Source organism: Oreochromis aureus, linkage group 3, assembly GCF_013358895.1.
Source record: "Oreochromis aureus strain Israel breed Guangdong linkage group 3, ZZ_aureus, whole genome shotgun sequence".
NCBI classification, from domain to species: Eukaryota; Metazoa; Chordata; class Actinopteri; order Cichliformes; family Cichlidae; genus Oreochromis; species Oreochromis aureus.
This window is the reverse complement of record NC_052944.1, coordinates 11,325,541-11,345,694: the sequence shown is the minus strand read 5'-3', so window position 1 is coordinate 11,345,694 and position 20,154 is coordinate 11,325,541. Positions and strand designations below refer to the sequence as shown.

Sequence of the window (20,154 nt, the reverse complement as noted above, 5' to 3'; positions counted from 1 at the left end):
GCTGTAACCCAGCTGGAGCAGCGCATTGATTTTCCTGAACTTTTAGGGGGTGACCATTCATCTTGTATCCAGGTGAAGGTGGGACGTGACTGGCTGTGGCCGCTAGAAGAGCCTTTGGTTGGCTAACAAAGAGTCCAGAAGATGTCATGATTGCCATTATTGGACAAATGAAGATGTACCTGAGCACTAGTACGAGGATGAATACCTTTCTCTTCGTGTGTGGCTGCTTTTACCTGACTCTCACTGGTAAGGACGTTTTTAGGAATGCCAGTGTGTGCCATTAGTTTTTATGGTTTGAGGATGTTTAAAAATAGATTTTAAGATGAATCATGCTATGCTGATTAAATGTCACATAACCTGGTCACATAAGTCTGACTAATGAGCATCCCTGGAACTAATAGCAGCATGATTACTAATAAGTATTTTCAGAAGAGAGACATGATGTTTCTCTTCCATCTAAATCAAAACCTACATAGTGAAATGTTCATTATACTAAAAAAACGAAGGAAGAACATAAAAAATGGAAAACTGCAGTTAACTTTTAACCTCAACTAAAAACAAACAGCCATGGTTGCTGGTGACCTGCGGTGCAGTGTTCCTATTCGTCTATGTGTCCTAACTGCTACCTATTTCCTGGTGGGATCGAAGGGAATCTGTTTTCATGTGAAGGAATTGAGGCATGTTTTGAATCAGGCAGCTCCAGTCAGATCAGATAACACACAAGTATCTCACATCCACAACTTCACCCTGTCACGCCAGTTAAATTGCTATTGATTCCATCTGCTGTTTTTTTTCTTGATGTTCTTTTTTAAATTCCCCCATTCATTTTTGAATGGGAAAGGCTAGGCATTAAAATCATGATTAAAATTGATTTAACCAGGTTCAGCTCAAGGTCAGTTTTATTTATATAGTGCCAATTCACAGCAGCAGTTCCCTCAAGGCGCTTTCTATAGTAAGGTAAAGACCCTACAATAACCTTTACCTCCTGAACCCATAATGTGAGTGGAAAGCAAAAGAAATAAATGAATGAAAAAAAAAAAGCTGCACTGGTGAATTCCACCATGATTGTGGCAATTTCTTGAACTTTTGTCCTACAGCCAGTGTGGATTTACAGGTATGTTTCACCAGCGATAAAACTGCAGTCCCAGGGGAACAAAGCCTGTATTTTACGTCCTTTCACAGATGTTGTCCACTTGAAAACCAGAGTGGCCTCCTTCTTCTCCTCTGGAACAAATAATGAATCACATTAACACATCACTGTTCGTTAATCAGAATCTAATTTTGTCCCCGATGGAGCTGGTATCTCAGCCATCCCTTTGATCCCATTCCCTTACTACATATCAATTACATTAGCTCAGTCACCTTTGCTACCCATCGTACACCACCAGCACCTGCCCTGCTTCTTTTGCCTGTCCCGTCTGTCCTCTGTCTTTTCCACTTGCTGTTTAATCACATATTCCGAAAGAAAGAGTCCCTAATGCTGAGCTTCCTGTGATACATGACTTCTATGACATTGTCTTTTTAAAATGTATTAATTTGACAGAGATTATATGACAATAATAATAATAATGTCCAAGTACAATTCAACTGATGCAGTTAATTTACAGTAGTGCGCAAAAGTTTTGAGCTGCCCCTAATTTCTTTATATCTTTGGTTTCAAGAACCAGACCTTCTCATAACTTTTTAAAAAGTGGTCTTAACTTAAAGCTCTCAGGGAATTCTGAGTCCTATGGAAACTTTATTTTTTACATGACTATATGTTCTTCTTTTTAGTGGAAAGTTTGACATGGCTTTCTCTGTTCTTATTTTGGTTTGGTTTGTTTTTTCCCTCCGAACAATTCTTTTGGCATTTAAGAAACTGATGTTGATTAATATTTCTTCATTTTTATCATAATTGTCTCCTCATGGACACAAACTAAGAACAAAACAGCTTTGGGTTGAGCAAAATCTCTTTTATCTGTGTTAATCTGACACATGCATTCATTTCTTGGTTTGAGCTCCAGCATAGGCTGATTTCCAGTTTTCAAATATTCTTTCTTTTCAACAGATGTTGAATACAGTATAACAGTAAAACAGTAAATAAATTAAGTATATTACAAATTTTTATTTATGCCTCAGTTCATTAAGTAATCAGTATTTGTAAAACTTGTGTAATGTGTTTGTATAATGACATTATAGATTTCATTACTAATTTAGGTGCCTGGGCACAAGTATACAAGAAGTACACATCATGGCATGCATATACAAATCAACATCCTACATCTTCAGCTTAGATTTGCGTTGACAGTTTTAGACACTTTCTGCAAACTTTACCTGGAAATCCATGACGGCATTGAAATGTTTGAACAAATCAATGTATTTCTTTTAGTTACTTAGTTTTAAGTCGTGCCATGTTTGTCCTACACATTATTGAAAAGAACAACACAAGTAGAAGGATGGATTTCCTAAAAAGCACAGTTAATAATATGATTGTCACGGTCCTGGGTCTCTGACCCAGCGTTTGTGCTGCCTACCTGTGGAGTCTATCGTGTCTCGTTATGTATGTTCAGTTCTATTCAATTCAATTCAATTCAATTCAATTTTATTTATATAGCGCCAAATCACAACTAAAGTCGCCTCAAGGCGCTTTAATTTGTACAGTAGATCGCACAATAATAAATACAGAGAAAACCCCAACAATCATATCATATGACCCCCTATGAGCAAGCACTTTGGCGACAGTGGGAAGGAAAAACTCCCTTTTAACAGGAAGAAACCTCCGGCAGAACCAGGCTCAGGGAGGGGCGGGGCCATCTGCTGCGACCGGTTGGGGTGAGAGAAGGAAAACAGGATGAAAGACATGCTGTGGAAGAGAGACAGAGATTAATAACAGATATGATTCGATGCAGAGAGGTCTATTAACACATAGTGAGTGAGAAAGGTGACTGGAAAGGAAAAACTCAATGCATCATGGGAATCCCCGGCAGTTTCGTCTATTGCAGCATAACTAAGGGAGGATTCAGGGTCACCTGGTCCAGCCCTAACTATATGCTTTAGCAAAAAGGAAAGTTTTAAGCCTAATCTTGAAAGTAGAGATAGTGTCTGTCTCCTGAATCCAAACTGGAAGTTGGTTCCACAGAAGAGGGGCCTGAAAACTGAAGGCTCTGCCTCCCATTCTACTTTTAAATACTCTAGGAACAACAAGTAAGCCTGCAGAGCGAGAGCGAAGTGCTCTAATAGGGTGATATGGTACTACAAGGTCATTAAGATAAGATGGGGCCTGATTATTTAAGACCTTGTATGTGAGGAGCAGGATTTTGAATTCAATTCTGGATTTAACAGGAAGCCAATGAAGGAAGCCAAAACAGGAGAAAAATATCTCTCTTTCTAGTCCCTGTCAGTACTCTTGCTGCAGCATTTTGGATCAGCTGAAGGCTTTTCAGCGAGTTTTTAGGACATCCTGATAATAAAGAATTACAGTAGTCCAGCCTGGAAGTAATAAATGCATGAACTAGTTTTTCAGCGTCACTCTGAGACAGGATATTTCTAATTTTAGAGATGTTGCGCAAATGGAAGAAAGCAGTCTTACATATTTGTTTAATATGTGCGTTGAAGGACATGTCCTGGTCAAAATGACTCAAGGTTCCTCACAGCATTACTGGAGGCCAAGGTAATGCCATCCAGAGTAAGAATCTGCTTAGATACCATATTTCTAAGATTTTCAGGGCCGAGTACAATAACCTCAGTTTTATCTGAATTAAGAAACAGAAAGTTAGCGGCCATCCAGGTCTTTATGTCTTTAAGACATTCCTGCAGTTTAACTAATTGGTCTGTGATACCTGGCTTCATGGATAGATAGAGCTGCGTGTCATCTGCATAGCAGTGAAAATTTATGCTATGTCTTCTAATGATGCTGCCTAGGGGAAGCATGTATAATGTAAATAGAATTGGTCCTAGCACTGAACCCTGTGGAACTCCATAATTGACCTTAGTGTGTGAAGAGGACTCTCCATTTACTTGAACAAATTGGAGTCTATTAGATAGATATGATACAAACCACTGCAGTGCAGTACCTGTAATACCTACAGCATGTTCTAATCGCTCTAATAGGATATTATGATCAACAGTATCGAATGCAGCACTGAGGTCTAGCAGGACAAGCACAGAGATGAGTCCACTGTCAGAGGCCATAAGAAGATCATTTGTAACCTTCACTAAAGCTGTTTCTGTGCTGTGCTGAGCTCTGAAACCTGACTGAAACGCTTCAAATAAGCCATTCCTCTGCAGATGATCTGTTAGCTGTTTGACAACTACTCTTTCAAGGATTTTTGATATGAAAGGAAGGTTGGAGATTTGCCTATAATTAGCTAAGACAGCTGGGTCTAGAGATGGCTTTTTAAGTAAAGGTTTAACTACAGCCAGCTTGAAGGCCTGTGGTACATAGCTGATTATTAGAGATAGGTTGATCATATTTAAGATCGAAGAATTAATTAATGGCAGGACTTCTTTGAGCAGTTTTGTAGGAATGGGGTCTAAAAGACACGTTGATGGTTTGGAGGAATTAATTATTGAAGTTAACTCAGAAAGATAAAGATAGAGAAAAAGAGTCTAACTTAACATCAGTGGTACTAAGAGTAGCTGTAGATAATATTACATCTGTGGGATGATTATTGGTAATTTTTTCTCTAATGATAAAAATTTTATTTCTGAAGAAGTTCATGAAGTCATTACTAGTTAACGTTAAAGGGATTGTTGGCTCAGTAGAGCTCTGACTTTTTGTCAGCCTGGCTACAGTGCTGAAGAGAAACCTGGGGTTGTTCTTATTTTCTTCAATCAGTGACGAATAGTTCTGTCCCTCGTTCTCTTGCCCTCACTCTTTGTCTCCATGTCTTGTCTTGTTCCCTCGTTCCCCAGTCATGTCTCTGTGTGTTTCTCTCGCTCGCTCTGTTCCCTGTAGTTAGTCAGTCTGAATCTCAGTGTGTGTTTCTCATGCTTCATGTTTTATTTTGACAGTGTGCTTCATGGTCATGAAGCAAAACTGATGGTTCATGGTTTGCTTCACTCGCCTGTTAGATTATTGTCCAGCTGTGTTTCCCAGGTGTTTCCACTCTGCCTTGATTCCCTGTGTATATACTGTCTGCATTTCCTTGTGTGTTTTGTCGTGCTCTCCCTCATTCCCTGCCTGTGTGTTCTGCCTGTGTGTTAGTTTGACTTCTAGCATATTCCCAGTTTAAGTTTGTATTCTGTAATTCCAGCAATAAAGTTGTGTTTTGGGTCCCATCCTGCCTTATCTCACACTGCTGTTACGTCTTTTGCCCCTTTATAATCATAAACTTTAGATCTATCACTTTTATTTGCTCATGTAAATCGACCATATCTCACAAATGCAGTATTCATATTCAGAATGATTATAAATTCTAAATAATAATAAGTAGCCTGCTGATACGTGTTTGAGTATGAACAACATAACAGAACAGCGGTCTGTCCACATGTCCACAATATAGATTAGATGATATTTTTAGCGTAGCTAATCTCAGTGGGAACTGAACCTCAAACCACTGCAGGCCTGACTCAATGATTCCTGAAGAGCAAACATGCTGTGGTTTGGTGTCAGTGACTCAAATCCACAAATCAACATGTGACTTGCTTGTGTTGTGAACTCTATCTCACTCACATACACTAAGACTTATTCAAGCCTTTCTCTTTGTGCTTTTTTTTAGTCAATTAAACTTTATTTCTATAACACCTTTGAACATGCCAAAAGTATGCAAGTGACTGACAATCTAACAAAAGTAAAACTTTTAAGTGGTAATAGATCTAAGATCAATGTTTTATTTTCATTTGTAATAAAATAGGCCATAGAACATTTACATGCATTTATAGACGTTATACTAATTCCCAGCTCTGCCTTTTTGTAAGATTCACATTTGAAACAAGTGGATGAGAGACAGAGCTGTTGGCTCACACACACTGACATTATTTGAGACTTGTCCAGGTTTGATATGAGGATCTATCACTGTAATATTTTATGTGACAGAACAGAAAACAGAAAAATGTTATAGGTTCACTTCACTTCATGTGCTTTTAAGACAACTATGCAATGAATTTGCGTATCACAGTAAATATTAACTATTTATATCAAACACATCATTGCATATTTACCAGTTGGTTTACACTGAAAATTTAGCATCTCTCCCTCAAAATCTGTCAGTGCCATCCATGGATGCCTCATTTTTTAACCCGTCGTCCACCCCAGCATCCACTTTTAGCTCCATTAGTGTATTTTTTTACTTCTCAATTTCACATTTGCGGTCATTGATATTTGTGAGGAATGATAACTTTAGAACCTAGATGAAAAAGTCCAGTCATCTTCTTCTAATGTAAAGTAAACAGCTCAGATTTCTGCATCTTCTGTTTGCTAATACTAGAGTAAAACACAAACCTGGAAGACACAAAAACATGGATGAGGCATTTCTAATTTTCTAGCATTTAACATTTTACCATTTTACAATACTTACCTGCACAGTTACTACAGTTACAAAGTTAGATATAAAACAACAGGCCTGATGACGGACTCTTTAGAGGTATCGGTGAGAGATTTGCCATTGATACCATTACAGGATTTTTTTTGTCACCCTTTTTTTGTGATTTTATGTGTAAAAGGTAAAATTTCACATTAAAAGATCTATTTGTTTTATAGGATCTCTAATGCCTTGCTGTCTCTCCAGTTATTTTACTTTCATCACTTTTTCCCTTCACCAGGTTTTCATCCTTCATATTTCTTTGTTGCTTTTTTGTTCTTAATATCACTGCTGCTCCTTTTACAGATGGTTTGTTTTTTATCATTTTCTCTTCATTATCCTATATCTCTGCATTTATGCCGTCATGCAGGGGCCTCTGAAACAGAGAGAAGGCTTCATCAGAAGCTATTTGAAAACTACAACATGAAAGTAAGACCAGCTCATTACTGGGAGGAGAAGGTGACGGTGCGGGTGGGGATGACCCTCTCTCAGCTTGTCAGCTTGGTAAATGAACAACATAAACAATGTGCAAATATGTGCCCACACATGCAAACAAAATATTCTACATCCTACCAGTTAAGGATTCAGGATAGGCCTAGCTTTATATCTACCAGTTTAAACTGAATTTTTAGCTATTTCAAAATCCAAAAATATTACAGGACAATAAATGAAATGTCAAACCTGTTTCTCAATCTGCAACAAGACTATCCAAACTTACTTGGCCCTACGTGATCTCTCAAATGAAGAAATCACTTAAATGGAAACTCTGACAAAGTGAAGTAAGCTAAAAGATCTCAAACAGCAGGACAACATGCCAGGATCTAATGAAACCATTGACATACAAAGTCGTTGACATCAAAGCCATTTCTAACTGGTTGGCCTAATAAAATTACTCCAAGACCATATTGACAACTCATCAAAGAGATCACAAAAGAACCCAGAACAGTATCTAAAGACCTGCAGGCCTGACTTGTCATAGTTAAGTTCAGTGTTCATGTTTCAACAATAAGAAAGTGAATGAGCAAAAATGGCATCCACGGAGAGTTCTGAGACGACAACCACTGCTGACCAAAAACAACAACAACAACAACAACAACAACAACAACACAGGCTCATCTCACATTGTCTTTGAAACATATTTATGACTTTTGGGAAAATATTCTGTAGACTGACGAGATAAAAATTGAACTTTCTGGAAGGCCTGCCTGAGTCTAGTTACATCTATTTTAAAATTAACAGAATTCATGAAAAGAATCATACCAATAGTCAAACATGGTGGCGGTAAAGTGATGGTCCAGGGCTGCTTCAGGACCTGGATGACTTGCTGTAATTGGTGGAACAATATCCAATGTCCAATGCTAAAGCATATTTGAGGATAATGATCCAGAATACATCCAAGTCCAACTCTGACTGGCTCAAAGAACGCAGTCTGAACTTATTTCCAATTGAGATGCTTTGGCAAGACTTTAAACTTGCCATGCATTGTTTGAAAACCCTCTACTGTGACCAAATTAAAACAATTCTGCAAAGAAGAGTGGTTTAAATTCCTACACAGTGTTGTGAAAGACTCTTTGCCAGTTATCACACACGCTTGATTGCAGTTCATGCTGCTGAGGAGGGCATAACCAGTTATTAGATTTAAGGGGCAATTACTTTTCTTTACATAGCACCAGGTAAAACTGTAATTTGTATTTATTTTCTTTGTCTAATATTAAAATTAGTTTAATGATTGGAAATATGTAACTGTGAAAAAATATGCTAAAGAAAGGAAGGAAGCAAATACTTCATAGCATTGCATGCTTCTACACCATGTCTAAAATGCATTCCCACCCTATCTTTTACCTAAAATGTAATTTGATTGCTGAGTTTGAATAGAACCAGGATCACCACTCATCTGTCTCGATTAGTTTCAATAGAGGAGGTCTGAAAGTAATGGTACTGTCATACACAACAAGATATGGTGGCATCACTAATGTACGTACGTCCACTCCTCTCTCTGTTATTATCCCACTGCAGAATGAGAAGAACGGCGAGATGACGACTAACGTGTTCATGAATCTGGTATGAGCATGAAAACATTCATCTTCATCAGTGAGCCTTGCTCTGACTCCTCTCTCCTGTGCTCCTTCGCTCTGCCCTCAAATGGACTTGTCACTTTTCATAACTCCAAATTATTTCATGTTTTATCTCTCTTATTCTCTGACTCACTCTCTCAGTTCGCTCCCTTGCCCTCGCTGATTAGAATTCAGGATGGCTGCTCTGTTTGTGACAGTATGTGTGCTTGATTGTGAATGTTTATGTCAGTGGGATTAAATGACTTGCCAAAGGCTGGAGAATCAAAGATGGGAATGACAGGAACATCACCTGTTGTTTGTTCGGTTGTTTACTCTTTTGCTTTTTCGTGATTCACTTTGCCTTTCTCCTTCTGTTCATCCCTGCAGGCGTGGACAGACTACAGGCTGTCCTGGAACCCAGCTGAGTATGACCACATTAATGTTCTGAGAATTCCTCCCAACAAGGTGTGGCGACCTGACATCTACCTCATAAACAAGTGAGTGTCCTGACTGCGCTCACACTTACAACATCTTGTGTCATGGCTAACGGAGTGCCTGCCCTAAAGACGAGGTTGATCCATCACATTTGGCCAAGACTTAGCATATCTCAAGTACTGAGTAGTACTGCCAATTCATGTTTCTTCCTGGATGATTTATAATAAGTTCAATGATCCCCTGACTTTCTGTCAAGATGAACGTTTTAATTTGTCTGTCTGGATTATAATCAAACCAATCATAGTATTTGTTTGGACACGCCACAAAGTGTCAGATTGATCAACACCAACATTGGTATTGGTATTGATACTGTGATAGGATAGATACTTTGTCTCAATAAATGTCACGTTTCTCTTCCTTCAGTAATGACGGCCAATTTGATGTGGCTCTGTACGTCAATGTCTTGGTCTACAGTGACGGCACTGTTAACTGGCTTCCACCCGCCATCTACCGCAGTTCCTGCTCTATAGAGGTACAGTCTTAGCTTTCATCTTTTACAACCTCGTTTAAACTGAAACAGTACCAGCGCATAGACTGTTCCTCCTTGGAGCTGTTTTGAGAGTCATCTTCAAAATGATATGGTGACTTTCATTTAACAATCTATAGGTGGCGTACTTCCCGTTTGACTGGCAAAACTGCAGCATGATTTTCCGCTCATACACCTATGATTCCTCTGAGGTTGACCTGCAATACTTTCTGGATGATGACGGCAAAGAGATCCATGAGATTGTAATAGATGAGAACGCTTTCACTGGTTGGTGCACGTAGTGACGATATTCAGTATTTGTCCTGTTTTTGTGAACCTTTACATGTTCTATACGTACATTTCTTATTTAGAATGTGTCTGAGTTAGAATAAATCATCTTAACACTTAACTTCTTCTCCGTGCGCCTTACCTTGGACAGAGAATGGTGAATGGGCCATTTGTCACAAACCAACAAGAAAGAACGTTAAGGAGGACCTCTATGAGGACATCACATTCTATCTCATCATAGAGAGGAAGCCTCTTTTCTACATCATCAACATCATTGTGCCCTGTATCCTCACCAGCGTGTTGGCTATATTTGTCTTCTACCTGCCTCCTGGAGCAGGTCAGCACATGTGACATGTTGTGACATAATGACTACAAATCATTGCCAAGAGCGAGCATAGGAAGTGAAACACTGCCTAATCTCATGACAAGAAGCATGTGTCTAATTTGAGCTGCTTTGTAAGTCAGGGCGACCTTTAAAGAATTGTATTGATCTACTACACACTGAAGGAGAATGACTTGGAGAATGAGGGATCATTGTTACTCACTGACCTTTTGCAGACACATTTCATAATAATGCTTCACTGCCAAAAAGCAGAACATATTCAATGGAAAGCTTCAGGGTTTTTACAAGCGTATAACGAACCTGCTGCTCGGCCTAAGATGCCACTAACTAAAAAACAGCAGTTTGATATAGTACCTCAATGTATAACCAGATTAGAGATTGATTGCTAAACCCTGAAATTGATGGAAATCAGTCTGAGTCTGATAAATATCAGCAAGTTCCTTGATGTCTTGAATTCTGCCCTTGTTAGCATAAAACATCCCTACAGAAAAAATGTTTTCTACCTTACTGTCATAATTAATTTGTCAACTTGTCCCTTTTCTTTGCAGGAGAGAAAATGACTCTTTCCATTTCTGTCCTCATTGCTCTGACTGTCTTCATGTTGCTGCTGGCTGACAAGGTCCCAGAGACTTCCCTCGGCATCCCAATTATTGTCAACTATGTCATGTTCACTATGATCTTGGTGACCTTCTCTGTCATCCTAAGTGTGGTAGTCCTCAACCTGCATCACCGAACACCCAGCACTCACATCATGCCAAACTGGGTCCGAAAGGTATTTAATAATCATCTAAAATGTTTATGTAAGAACTCGAAATCACGGATCACATATAAAAAAATTCTATGAATATTGTTAAACTTTGAGGATATCTTAAAGGTTACTTTATATGTAGTTTAACTGTCCTGTAATGTCAGCTTCTCAGGTGCAGCAACGTGTTTTGTGTTCCTGACCCAGGGCATGTTTAGATACGGTTTTCTCTCATAGATCATGGTTCAATGAGGATATATGAGGAAATACTTTTACAAAAAAAGTCAATTAAAATTTTTTTATGTACATTGGAAAGACCTATATATAAAATATAACAGTTTTTCATGATGCTGATTTAAAAAAATCATTGAATATTTTTATTTTTTTATGGAGTAATAATAGCTGTCAACTTATCTGCCTCCCATCTGACAGCACTCGTTATCAAATAGGAGACAATATTAAGTCTCCAGAGACGTTGTTACACAATACATGTCTCTGCATCCCACAAACAGGCTGCTGATTTATCCTCTGACTGAGCATGAGGACCCCCAAACATCCATGTATATCCATGTAAATGAATTTTATCCAGCTAATTCTAATTGTCCCCCCAACATACACTCCCCTTTTAGATAAGCCATTTTGAGAATGATTTCCTGCATTGAGTTGGGGATGACCAACTCAAAAGCTGACTTGATGTCTGTCACACGTCACTGCCATTCTAGTGGGTCCTGGCACGACTATATTTCATCATTTTTTAATGTGATTGTCTTGCTTGGATGGATAAGAATAGCAGTTTCTTCATTTGGTTCATAATTAGTATCATCAGACTCTGAATTGACCTCAACATGGTCTTTATCTTCACACATCCTCCTCTTCTATGATCAAAGATGAGTTCCAGGGTTGTCAACTGTTTACTTGCTGCTCATTTTGTAAAACTCTGAAAGGCGAGTGTGTCATATGTAGTTGCAGAGTGTAACATTGTTACGACTCCCTTGCAGAGAATCTTTATATGTTTTGTTCCGTTCCTGCTGATTGTCCATGAAACAAATGGTGTTTGACACTTTTGACCCCTTTTAACCTTCACTTTCAGTGCCTGGCCAAATCGACCCAAACAGTATCTATGTAATATAAACATGCAGAATACGAATATGTGAAATGAACCATTTTCATTTTGTATGTTGATTACACTTATTAAGTTTCACATTTTAAAAAAAAACTTTTAACTATTTATTGTAGATCATTTCACACTAGGTCAATTTCACAGCCAACATAACAGGAGGGTTAAGAAGACTTTGCCTTTATTTTTCTCTAACTGTAAGCTCACATTTACACTGCTGGGCCATCTGTGACTACTCTAGCCCCGCCCCTGAAAGTATGTAAGCATATGATAAAAATACAAAGTTTAGTATGAATTTTTGTTGCATAGGACAGAAAAATGCAGCACTTGCAGATGGAAAAAAATGAATGAGTGTTGACATTCAAAATTAACAATCTAATAGCAATTTGCTTCTGATTTTTTGCTGACTCTTATTTTTAGGCATGTTGCAAAAGTATGTTAACTTAACGCAGAAAGAGTTGCTGATTGTAGTTCGTCTGAATTAATTGTTTGAAAAGTGAGGGTTAAGTTGGGTCAACAAGACACAAAAATACAAACCTCTGTGAATTCACTCAATTCCTCACTTTAATTTTTCAGGTGTTCATACACTTCCTGCCTAAATACATCGGCATGATGAGGCCAAAACCAGAAGAACCCTTGTTCGAAGAGGAATCTGCTGATGACACACCTATTCAAAGCTACAATGGGCGACAGCCGGGAGGAGAGTATTTCATTCGCAAGATCAACCCAGATCTTGTCTTACCTTGGCGAGGCAGGTATGACAAAGAAAAAAAGCAATCTATTAGAGGTGTGATCGTGTCTAAATGAAATTGTATGAGTATCCACAAATATCTACTTCATTTTCTTCTTATTAATAACTAGCAAAAGCTTTGCCACTGATTTGTGACCTTCCTTGACAATCGCTGAGCCAATCTACTTCAAACTTCTTTGGTTTATTGCCAGGAAACAGCAGTTGGCTTGTTGTCATTTTGATTAGCTTATCTCAGATTTTGTGCAGAAGTCATGTGGATACTGCCTGCTCTGGTGTTTGTGGAAGAAGCTTAACTCTAACCCACATATATATATATATATATATACACATGTACAGGTATGGCTGTAAGGCTCTCTCTGAATCAAAATGTATTGACAATGATCCTCAGAGGTAAACTCAACCCCAACCCCATTCTGACAGCAACCAAAAAGTACTTTTGGGAAGAATATGAACAGATTTTGATGGGTGCCAGTTAGAATTAATATTTTCTATTTCCCTGAAACCAACATTTAAGTGAATCATTTTTAATATAAGTTAAAAAAAAATGACATACTGCACCAGAATAGGGTTAGGGTTGAATGCCACAGGTTGAGCACCAATGATGACTTTGACCTTTAAGGATTAAAGGCTGAGAAGTTTTAGTTTTAACATTCTCAAACCTATTAAAACAAAAACCATCACAACTATAAAGGTAAAACCTTTCCCCCAACCCTAAGCTAAATTCTAACTTTAACTATTAAAAAAAGTCTTAACCAGCACATAGGTCTGTGAGTGGTTGTGAAAAAAATGAGAGGGCATTTTTTTTTCAAGGCATTAAATAACTAAGAAATAGAAAAAAGTAGAGTTTGTGTTATGCACATCAGCAAAGTTGGTAAGAAGTTTTTCCACAGCAGAAAACTTTTACAAATATTCATTTTTCTTCAGGCAAAAATGCTACATGTTTGATGGGATTAAATGTATTGGTTTGTATTATCAAATAAAGATAGACTGCCAAAAAGTTCTAGCGCCTGTCAAGAATATTAAGAACCACAGAGCTGAAGTATTGACCCCGAGGCTAATTCATCCTGATTCAGCCTCTTTCTAAGCTGAGATGTGCAGATCCTGATGGGGAAAGCTATTTCTATTAACATTAATAAAAGCCAGTGTGGGCATGAATCTCCTTTGTAGAGTGTGCCAAAGTGTGAATGTTGGATCTGGTGCCAGATCAGCTATTATAGTAAAGTACACTGTGTGCTGGAGTTGGCAGAATTATAGCCATCATTGCAGGAGCTCAGAGGATCTGTCAAGACTGCAACAGTAAACACATCTCCTTGAGCCTTTTGATATCATGTCTAATAAGATTGTGTTAAAGGTGTTTTTTCAAAAAGACACCATTTTGAATTGTCGTACTAATTCACAATGTATTGGATGCTTCAAAGGCATGCCCGAAATGCAGAATGTATATTCATATGTCCACAAGTTGGATTATAACATATAACATTAATTAGTGCTGTCGGCGTTAATCTCGTTAAAATGATGTTAACGCCATAACCGCATTAACGCGACAAATCTCCGTTAGCGAGATCGCAGATCGCCCTGTGCGTGGGGCTGCACAGCGTTAACGTGTTAACGAGATTAACGCTGACAGCACTAAACCTTATATGTTATGTTATATGTTACAGAATCAAAATACAAATTTGTTTTTTTATTGATGCTGCAGGGGTGATATAGGGTAGTATTGTAGTATTGTAGGGTTAAACTTACAACATAAAGCACCTTGAGGCAACTGTTGTTGTGATTTGATGCTATACAAACGAGTTGAGATTGGGATTCCAGTAATCTGGTCCACTTCTTCAGTCCTGACTGAAACATTATAATACCTATTACCACTGATGAACTGCGGAACGTGCAATGATAATCACGGTCAGATGATGAATTAGAGCAAGTTTTGGTAATTATTTTATATGTTTTGTGAAATGCATCAACAATTCAATTCAGATGCTCGGCTTACTGTTTTAATAAAATGACTAGAATGTGCGTGTGCATGTTAAAGCCCTGTGTCATAATGTAGTTTTAGGATTGTTTGTGTTTTGCTTCATACTGTCATTGGTAGTAGTTAAGAATGGGTGAGATAAGCTACTCACCCAGAAAGAGTGTAGTTGCTTAGAAACATGATGTCTTTATGTTACCCGCTTCATTCTGGCTAATCAGCTGGTACCTTGCCTCATGGGTCTTGCCTTATAACCAGCTTCACAGTCCCCTGAATGAGATCTTGTACTGGACATCTCTCATCCTGTTCCAAAGGCATCACATTCAGCCCCAGCTAAGCCCCACACCCACATCCACAGTCGCCAGCCACTAAGCCTCTGTTTAGGTTTGGCATTAGGGGGTAATCCCACAGAAAGGAGCTCGAGGGACAGTGAAGAATAGATGAGTGGAAGGGAAAGCTGGTGCTGAGTGATAGAGGCATAGGAGGCTTTTGTCATGTTAGATGTGGGAGAGATGGTGGCTGTGCTATCATAGAAATACAGACATGATTCATCTATATGTCTGTTGTCTCATCCAGTTCTGTGAAAAATGAAGCAACGCACTGTAACTTGATTGTACCTATCAGTTGACTATCAGACTTACTGCTTATTGAATAAGAATTTTGTGGATGTTTGGTGATATGAGACGACTTTATACAATTCCAAACTCTGGGTGCTTGTTATAAAGTGCATACATGTTCTATTCCCACATCTTGAAGCAAGCATGCAGTTTGGGGAGATTTTTTTAAATATATTTTTTATGTTTTTTCCCCTCTAATAAGAGTTAAACTCAATATAGATGTATTTACATGATGGTATAGTTACAGTCCCAATGTACAGTATATACATGTGCCTGTGTGTGTGTTTGTCACAGTGAGGACTCCATGAATCTGTGGTAATGAATACAAGCTGTGGAATGTGGGTGGCGTGTGGACCACTACTTACCTTTGAACTGAGCTGCGGGCACACAAATAACACACACACACACACACACACACACACACACACACACACACACACACACACACACACACACACACACACACACACACACACACACACGGATGCATACACCAGCACCAGCCTTCCTATGGGAGTTGGTTCATTTTTACTGTCCTATCCATCTGTTGTCATGCTGTCTTTCTGTAACACGTCCTGCTTCCTTACTGACGCCGTCCTCATTCTGGTGCTAGTTATCGACTCTCACGCTGAACAACTATAGACCATATACATAGACTGCAGATATGTAGTGATGGTGCCAGTGTGACAGGTGGACTGTAGTGCCCAGCCAGCCTGTTACATCATATGCATCCATGATATCTACATGTTTTCATATAATGAAGAATGAAAACTATGTGAATCTAGTGGGTGCAAAGAAAAGTTCGAGTACAATGTAACTGTTCTCAAAAGAAACATATGAACTCTCTCCACCATTTTCCATCCCCAAATTCAATAAGTGGGATAAAAGGCATGGATACATCACACTCAAATAGAAATGCTTTATTTAATACAAAAGATGTGGCAAATACAGGTGACAATCTTAATTTTATAGACATAGATAGATTGCATAAATCCCTCAAATTTGCCATTTTATAATCTAGACTTTTGGTTTTTTATGAAGTTTAGTTTGTTACGAAGCAAGTGAGATACGCAGCAGAAGAAAGAAGAAAGATCCTGCCTGGGTCTCAGTATAATTTGGTGGTTTGACCCTTATGCCGAATGGCTGTAACAGCGGTTTGACTCTTCCCTGGTCCATTTCCTGCATGTTATTCCGTCTGTGTGTTCGACCGTCCTATAAAAGAGCATAAAAGAGGCCTAATATAACTATAAAGATTGTGTCAGCCCATGTGTTTTGCTTCATGGAACAGCTGTGTGAGATGAAGAATGAAGAAGTCAAATGTTACTGCATCACGTAAACGTTAACCCCTCTGCTTGGAGTTTGCTGCTGTCACTCAGTGTTAAGAGGGGCTGCAGGAAGCCTGCCTGGGTCAAGGACACACAAAGACACATTCTGTATGTTATAAAGAGACAAGACAGATATCTCTGTGTCTAAACAGAGTCATGCTTTGTTTTAGCAGAGATTAACCACGCTACACAGTGACTCATGACATACGCAACATAAATCTCAGGTTTTGAAACATTTGTGAGGTTGTTACTGCAGTTTTTAACTTCTCGCAGAGGACATGTGTCTAAGTGTTTTTGTGACAGGCTTGAGCGGCAAGATATCCTCCAGGTTTGAATGGGCTTTCTTTGGAAAACACATTGTTCTTTGTCTTATATTATAAAGTAAGAGGGGTTTTGAGTTCAATCTCATATTGTAATTGCTATAATAAATATTAAACCATGCATGGGGTTAGGTTGATTAGGGATTCTAAATTGGGACACCAGTCAAAAGCACACAACTCCACCTAGGACATGCAATCAATGCTTACTTAAAATGACTCAAAATTCAGTGTTAAAGAAGCTTTTAAGTAATAATGTAATAAAACAACAATATTTTTATAAGACGCTAAATACATAATGAATAATACTTTGAGAAGAAATACGTTTTAAGATTATTATGTAGCTACTGTTATGATTGTTGAGATCTACACAGAGCCCAGTCGGTAGTCTGTGTATGTTAAATATGTTGGGAGGATGAGGGTTAATGCTTTGTGCTATAATTACCAAATATTATCACATTAACATGCTAAACTAAGACAGTGTGAAGGGTCAAAAAAAGCTCTAGCTGCTACACATTAGCGTGTTAGCATTGTCAGTGTGAGCATGTTAGCAGAAACTAGCAAACACGAAGGCAACTACGAGCATGACTGCAGACTCTTGGTATTGCTTTTTAAGTTGCGTAACATATAGCATATAAAAGCTAGTTAAAGATGTTGAAATGGTCGTGTGTTTCCTTGAGAAATAAAATGATTATTGTCTCATCTTTCAATAATAAAGTCTTCTAATGGAGAAGTTCCTTTGGGGGTTATGAGAAAAGGTCCACAAAGTTGCAGTGACTTTACTTTTATTCTGAGCATTTTTGTTTTCACATGCTACTTTCCATCTTCTATGCTGACGTTCTCCCTCTCTGTGTTTCAGGTGTGAGAGCACAGTGCAGCTCCAGAGAGTCCCCAACACTGACAGTTTCTGTCTGATCCTCCCTCCCAATCTGAAGTCAGCCATCGCTGCTGTGACATACATGGCCGAGCAGCTGAAGAAGCAAGACACAGATGACTCGGTGAGTGTCAGGCAGCTTGTTATTCACTCTGCCTACAGTTCCTGCGTACAGACTGTTCCAGACCTGCCCTAGCGATGTTCTTGTGTCATTACCTACGTACGGTACATTGCTGACTCAGTTTTGTGTCTGCGTGTGTGCGTTCTCTGCAGCTGACAGGAGACTGGCAGTTCATCGCCCTGGTGGTGGACCGTCTCTTCTTGTGGTTGTTTGTCATCATCACCACCCTGGGAACTCTGGCTATGTTCCTGGATGCCAGTTTCAATTACACACCTGACAACCCCTTCCCATAGTGGATTCCATATGCAGAGCAGCTGGAGTTTGATTCATTGTTGCTACTTTACTTCTACTTCTTGTTGGTGCTTTCCGAGATCCCCAGATCTGACTTTCCATAATATCTATTCCATAGGTGTGTGGTCAGCCTCTGAAATGCTTTGTAATTAACTTAACAAGTAGAAGCTTGCCTGTGATTTCATGCCACAGAAATCGTGTAAAACTGATTTCTCTAAATGATCCAAATAACTCTATTTAACAATGTGTGATTGGTTTTTTTTCCCTTTTTTATTAGTCTAACACTTGAAATACTTGATTGTTTGTTTGGTTTTTTGTAACACTCATGATGTTTAATGTAATTTAAAATACAGTAGTTAACTTTTAACTCTGTTGCCCTTTGACATGTAACTGTGGTCAGATTCTGGGACTGTAATGTTGAACTTTTGGCAGTAGAGGGCAGTGACATAATGTTCAAAGATAGAGTCACTGCTGAGGAAAGAAAGGTATTTTTAAAGAGGCGTGTGTTTGTGTATGCCTTTGCATGTATAATTTAAGAATATTTAATTTTTAACTACAACTAAATATATGTATATATATATATATATATATATATATGCTCTGTATTTATGAATGGTGTAAACTATGCTTTTAACACAGTGCAACTTTTCTAAAACCCAAATAACCTAAAACCCAAATAAGTACATTTGACTCTGTAGTGTTTAAATCATTTATCTAGCATTAATGATCATTTATGTATTTTTTATTTACCTTAACCAAAAAAGTAAGACTAGTTTATATTGGTGAAGAGAAAGAGTGTATCACTTTGATACTTTTAATATTTTAAAGGTTCATAAGATTAGATAAAAAAGGAAAACATATTTATAGAAAAAACAGAATGCCCACTTTATTAATATTCACTGTGGGAGGAAGGGTTAGATGCAAAGAGTTTAACTGTTTTATCATATTTCTTTATCCCTAATCCGAATCACTGGGGTCCATACACCCCAAACCCTGCAGGTATATTTTTGTAATATCTCACACGTGTTTTTTTTCTATCATTCCGATTTTTATGACTTTGTCAGTGCTGTGAAATCGTTGTTTTCTATTCCTGCTTTGCTTAGTGCTTTTTACAAATTCAAATGTTTTGAGGTGCCAGGGGACCCCAGTCCAAAGCACCCAATTCCACCTCTGCAGTTTTAATAAACGGAAGTATATGTTTACTTAATATTTGCCATGGGCCCTGAACGAACACACAGTGCCCGGGGGACTAGGTGCACACTGACAGTCATTTTTAAAAAAGAAAGACTTCATTGGTGACTTCATTACCTGGATGGGAAGTGGGAGACAATGCTGGATCTACTGTACCTGTGAGAGCTGCAGCATGCCTCGGTCATTCCACACATGAAAAGGAGAGCTGATACTGCTACACGACATGTTCTACTCTGAGCAGCAATGACCTTTCCAGAAGTTAGGAAATCTCCACTTGCTGACTGACAAGTACTCAGTTGGAAGATCTAGTCAACAGAGTTTCCTTTGCTCCTGATTCACAGACAGGAAGGTTCAAACTATTTGCTCCTTTTTTTCATTGCTAGCATAGCATGAGGTAAATACTACAACTGCCCATTCCGTCTGGCTAACTTTAGTCTAATTTAGTTGTTTCTTGTCCCTTTTCAGCCACAGAAAATAAAAACTCTGTTCATAATATTTGCAGACAAATGTGTCTGATCTGATTTGTCAAATCTGTCAGAGAAGGTTTGGAGGGTTTGGTGGTCTCAGGATCTAATCTCTGTTTTTTCTGCCATGATGTGGTTCTGTTGGCTTTGTCAAGTCATGACTTCTAGCTTGCACTGGGGCGAGGGTGAGGGTGAGGGTTAGGGGTTTGGTCGTTTGGGACTCAGA

The 20,154-nt window shown here is 38.5% G+C and overlaps 1 protein-coding gene across 1 annotated transcript; it reads left to right on the top strand.

The window, feature by feature from the left end:
* Positions 1-182: 182 nt before the first annotated feature.
* On the top strand, positions 183-18,726 carry chrnb1l (cholinergic receptor, nicotinic, beta 1 (muscle) like). Its single transcript, XM_039609708.1, has 11 exons — positions 183-246; positions 6,871-7,004; positions 8,517-8,561; positions 8,942-9,051; positions 9,413-9,521; positions 9,656-9,803; positions 9,955-10,140; positions 10,695-10,918; positions 12,585-12,763; positions 17,847-17,985; positions 18,135-18,726. The coding sequence occupies exons 1-11, from the start codon at positions 198-200 to the stop codon at positions 18,273-18,275; spliced, it is 1,464 nt and encodes a 487-aa protein (XP_039465642.1). The 5' UTR covers positions 183-197; the 3' UTR covers positions 18,276-18,726.
* The last annotated feature ends 1,428 nt before the right edge of the window (positions 18,727-20,154 follow it).

Excerpts from the sequence above, each read along its gene's own strand:
- chrnb1l (XM_039609708.1), top strand. The coding sequence starts at position 198 with ATGAATACCTTTCTCTTCGTGTGTGGCTGCTTTTACCTGACTCTCACT. Across the intron at positions 247-6,870 it reads CTTTTACCTGACTCTCACTG|GGGCCTCTGAAACAGAGAGA; the intron begins GTAAGGACGTTT and ends GCCGTCATGCAG. Across the intron at positions 7,005-8,516 it reads TCTCTCAGCTTGTCAGCTTG|AATGAGAAGAACGGCGAGAT; the intron begins GTAAATGAACAA and ends ATCCCACTGCAG.